The following is a 5,000-nucleotide window of genomic DNA, read 5'->3' on the forward strand; positions in this document are numbered from 1 at the left end:
TTGACCTTGTTTTTATGTTTATGATCATAAATTTCTTGAAGATCAATTACAAATCCATATTTAATGTGTTCGTAGAGATTTTCAAATATCAGGTATATTTTATTCATTTAAGGGAGGTGGGTATTGGTTGCAAGGCCAAAACCTATGGTCCATCCATTTTTTTTTGGCTTGGCTTCATGGACGAAGATTTATGGAGGGGTATGTCCACGTCTGCTGCAGGCTCGTTGGTGACTGACAAGTCCGATGCGGGACAGGCAGGCACGGTTGCAGCAGTTGCAAGGGAAAATTGGTTGGTTGGGGTTGGGTGTTGGGTTTTTCCTCCTTTGTCTTTTGTCAGTGAGGTGGGCTCTGCGGTCTTCTTCAAAGGAAGTTGCTGCCCGCCGAACTGTGAGGCGCCAAGATGCACGGTTGGAGGCGAGATCAGCCCACTGGTGGTGGTCAATGTGGCAGGCACCAAGAGATTTCTTTAAGCAGTCCTTGTACCTCTTCTTTGGTGCACCTCTGTCTCGGTGGCCAGTGGAGAGCTCGCCATATAACCCGATCTTGGGAAGGCAATGGTCCTCCATTCTGGAGACGTGACCCACCCAGCGCAGTTGGGTCTTCAGCAGCATGGATTCGATGCATGCGGACTCTGCCAGCTTGAATACTTCGATGTTGGTGATGAAGTCATTCCAATGAATGTTGAGAACAATGTGTGATTTTGTAAGAGAAAATGGAAATTGTGATGTTCTTAAGCTTCTGGTCAGCAGGCATGTTGGGTTTTTGAAGGCTTTGCAAGCTGCTGCATTGCATCTTCTGAGGGTATACAGAGCAGCCAAGGTAGAAGGAGTTGATCAAAAAGATTCTGTTGCCCCAATATTGTTGTGCATTATTGGAACTGCAGTCATTCAGGAATATGATGATAGAAATGCTTTGTGGAGGCAGAATATAGGCCACCTGTGTGTAATATCCATTTTTCATCCTGCTCTTGCAGCCAGTATTTATGTGGGCATCTTTTCTATTTCCCACACATCTGCCCTGGCCCCTTCCCTCCCCAGATGTCACAAGGACAGGGATCTCCTCATTCTTATCTACCACTCCACCATCCTCCACATTCAACATCTTATTCTCAGCAATTTCTGCTACCTACAACTGGATCCCACCACCAGATATGTTCCCCTCCCCTCTTTCTATAAGGATCACCCCCTCTGTAACACCCTCATCCATTCATCCCTTCCCATCAATTGGGCTCCTTAGTAACTACCCTGTGACTGCAAGAAGTGCTACACTTATATTTCCACCTTTTCTACTATTCAAGACCCCAAATAGTCCTTCTAAGTGATGCAACAGTTCATTTGTGAATCTGTAAGGGTCATTTACTGCATTCAGTGCTCCAGATGCACTTCCTCTACATTGGGGAGAATGGATGCTAACTGAGCACTTGAGAACTTTAACTTTGTCCAATTCAACAGCAAGGACTAACCAATGGACAACCACTCCTATTCCATATACCACTGCCATACTGATGTGCCTCATATAATTGCTAAACTGAGACCACCCACAAATTGGAGAAATACCACCCTATTCTGTCTCAGCAATCTCCAACCAGATTGATCAATATCAACTTCTCCAATTTCCATTAATCCCTTCTTCTGGCCTCTCTTTCTCTTACCATTCTTTCTCCCCTCCTCCTGCTCTCCACCCCCTTACCTCTTTCTCCAATCAGAGAGCTATCCTTCCAAGTTTTTCTGCCCTTGCTCTGTATCACTTCTCAACTTCTTTCTCTTCTACTCTCCAACAAGTATCCGGCTGTTATCTCTTATCCGTTAGCATGTGCTTGTTCCCCTTCTTACCTTCTCTCTGGCTAATGATAGAGAGAAGTTAAAGGAGAAATGCCATTCAATGGCAAGGAAAGGTGATTATACCATTTCTTCCTTCATGTGTGACATCAAATTATTTCCTACTTCTCCGGCAAAGGCTGCATTTGTCCAGTTCTTGTTAAATGAACATAGGCTGCTTCATTAATAAATACATTGTGAATGGAATTGAAATTGAGCTTTTTTTAAAAAAAAGTAAAGAAATTCAACCTTATCCAGTAGTGCCAAATATGCTATATGGCAATGGCAGCAAGGACGATCATTTCACTGACGGTATTTAGCACAACTAATTGGAGATAAGTAGGTAGGTAAACCAACTCTTCAACCTTAATTTTTACTGCAAATGTTATTCCAGTTACTTGCACAGCAGCTTGATTTGATTATCCAATTATTAACATAATACTGTGTCTGCACAAGCTGACTGCACATTACAACAGTGATTGCTATTCAAATATATTTCATGGGCTCTCAAGCAGTTTAGGATATTCCAAGATCATATTTTAAAAAAATCTTTATTTTCAAAAGCAGAAGGAAAACATGACAACAACCATTGATATAAAAATGGTAACAGGTCCATACATGGTGGGTTGAGATCATGTTACAAGATTTCTAGTTTTAAATATTCTCCTTTGCTTCATGAATAAAACAAGGACATCCACCACCACCTCTCAGTCTTCTAACACTTTGAGAGATTCACACTCGCCTAAGTTTTGCTGTGGCAGCATTGACCGCCAAAGTTGGTCGCAAAAATCTAATGTAAATGAACTGTCATTTCCTATTTGACAATCAACAACATTTGTTTATCTTCACTATATCTATAAATATGCAGTCTGATGTAATAGGATACAGCTTTAAGATCCCATTCCATTGACACCAAATTTAGAAATACCATTTATAGTCATACTTCTCAAAGAATAAAGCAAATGGAATTTCCATTTAAAAACATTGCAACACAGAAGGAAAACAGGTTTTGAAAAACTAATACCTGGAACATTCATATTAAAAACACATTGCAAAGCAGGCACTGCATCACACTAAAAACCATTTCAATTGAGACAATTTAACATGAAGAAGTATCTAAACACAAAAGAACAAGAATGAAAGGAAATACGTACAATCAGAAAAATAAATTAATTTCAAACAAACTTACTCAGCAGTTTTCACCATTCTTTGTTGGATTTTGATTAAATATTGATAATTAAAAGGTTTTACAAGAACCTTTTTGTTTTAGTGCTGAGACTCGGTGTACTTCTGGTAACAGCCCGTTGGAAAGCTGAACAGACTGCTCATTTTAGAGCCTGGCTCAGGCAGATGCTGTCATTAACTCTAAGTTAGCCAGTCTCATGGAGTTTTACTGGCAGATGCCTTTTTTGCAGCTCACCAATCAAATGCTTTTGATCATCAAACTTGCCTTATTTTCTGGTATTTTGCCAAAATTTTAGTGAAAATTGTCGAAATAGGTTTATTTGTCAGTTTAACTAAGACGATGGAAGTGTTTCACTCAATTATGATTTTGTAGTTCAGAAGGCAACGCCTCGAAGCTTCAAGGTTTTTTTCTGAAAGTCCCAGTTCTTAAATATAGCTCACCAATAAAGGAAAGGACTGATAAATAATAACACTAGAAGCTTGGCTGGGGCTGTCACTAATACTTATCTGAAAGCAATCTCATCAGCCCTTCAAAATACAACAGCCCTGTATTTCTTTGCCCTAAAAAGCACAAATCTGAATAATTCATCCAGCAGCACAGGCTTTCTGTTCCCTTCAATCCTTACACAAATCCCCACCCCCACATCCTTTCAAATAAAGCCATAGGCCATGAATTTCTCAACAAATTTCCTGACATAGCTTGTTGCCATTACAAGTTTTAAATAAATTACATTTAGCACAGAAAAGCTACAGAGAATAAATGCCTTTATATCTGAAACTCTATGAGAATTTGCAATCTTCCAAAGCAAAACTTTTTTTGATGATTGCAAAATAAAGCCATGGCTCCAATCTAATTTAATCTCAAAAGGCCTGAACAAATAGGATACAGTATTATTTTAACTGAATGCACCATTAAATTACATTGTTCACTTTCTATCTCACAATTACTGCCTCAAGGCCAACAAACAAAATATCAACTAATATAAGCAATACTGTCACTTTATGCTTTGAGTGTAAGTTAGCTACCAAGTCGGCCTTTTGCACAGGAGGTAAAAAGGGCAAGCAAAGCTGTTCTAGCTTGCAGTGTTGGAGAACATGGATTCTAAAACACTGATGCAATAAACAGTTACCTTTGTTGTGATGCAGTTCACAATTCCGAAGTTAACAACCCATGGGCCTGTCTATACAAGTAAGTAGAGAGCTGAAAGTTTATCTCACACTTGCCCAAACAATAATAATTCACATTTATACAAACATTTTCATTGTACTAAAAGCTAAGCTGTTTGACATGAGCATCTTCAAAGAAATTCTGACATCAAACCACTCAAGGAGATCTTAAGTATTAACTACACAAGTAGTTTTAAGTAATACCTTAAAGGGGTGGGGCACTGGGGCTGGTGATGTGGAGAGAAAGGGAGAGAGACAGGATTCCAGGAGGGAATTACAAAGCTTTGGATCTCAGTAGCTGAAGATACATTTGCCACAACAGAAGAGAAAAAAAAATCATAAATGCTCAAGTGGCAGAATGGGGTCCGTGCACTTTCTATATCTCAGAAGGTTTTTAAAAAATGACAAAAATAGAACACTTGTCGGTTTCTGGGGGAACTGAAGACAAGGACAAGAATTTTAATACAGAGGTAATTGAGAACCAAGCAGAGACATGGTGGGTGAAAAGAATTTGCTGCAAGTTAGGGCAAGGGTTTGAAATATCTTATCCAAAGATGGCAATGACAGCAGTGATAAAAATGATAAGCAGCTAATCAACTTTTGCCTTGGTCTATGTAAAATAACACATTAGCTTAATCGAAAGCACAACATTCCCCATGTTTTTGTTCCTGATCTTGTCATGGAAAACTCTGGAAGGCATCAGGAAGCTCGACAAATATCACACATTTCTGGGGACAACAACGCCTTTACTTCTAAGGGCCAGTGTCAGCATCCAAAACACAATATTCAGAAATAATTATGATATCATTTATTATGTATTCGATTCATTGT

At 39.2% G+C, this 5,000-nt stretch overlaps 1 protein-coding gene and 1 long non-coding RNA gene across 21 annotated transcripts in view; one reads left to right on the forward strand and one right to left on the reverse strand.

The window, feature by feature from the left end:
• The window catches only part of dtna (dystrobrevin, alpha), a 438,543-nt gene that overhangs the window by 260,785 nt on the left and 172,758 nt on the right, over positions 1-5,000 (reverse strand). For 6 of the 20 annotated variants that reach the window (XM_069921578.1, XM_069921575.1, XM_069921572.1 and 3 more), the window contains exon 1: positions 3,007-4,045. The exons of 5 other annotated variants lie outside the window; for them this stretch is intronic. In XM_069921578.1, coding sequence (XP_069777679.1) covers positions 3,007-3,023 — 17 coding nt within the window. In that variant the 5' untranslated portion in view covers positions 3,024-4,045. Of the gene's footprint in view, positions 1-3,006; positions 4,049-5,000 lie in introns of those variants that run through there. 9 more of the 20 variants (XM_069921573.1, XM_069921563.1, XM_069921562.1 and 6 more) reach the window with 4 other exon arrangements.
• LOC138755505 (uncharacterized) overlaps positions 4,032-5,000 on the forward strand; it is a 10,977-nt gene continuing 10,008 nt past the window's right edge. The window contains exon 1 of the long non-coding RNA XR_011352342.1: positions 4,032-4,191. This is a non-coding gene — a long non-coding RNA (uncharacterized lncRNA). The remainder of the gene's footprint in view (positions 4,192-5,000) is intronic.

The sequence above is a fragment of the Narcine bancroftii genome, chromosome 2 (genome assembly GCF_036971445.1).
Source record: "Narcine bancroftii isolate sNarBan1 chromosome 2, sNarBan1.hap1, whole genome shotgun sequence".
NCBI classification, from domain to species: Eukaryota; Metazoa; Chordata; class Chondrichthyes; order Torpediniformes; family Narcinidae; genus Narcine; species Narcine bancroftii.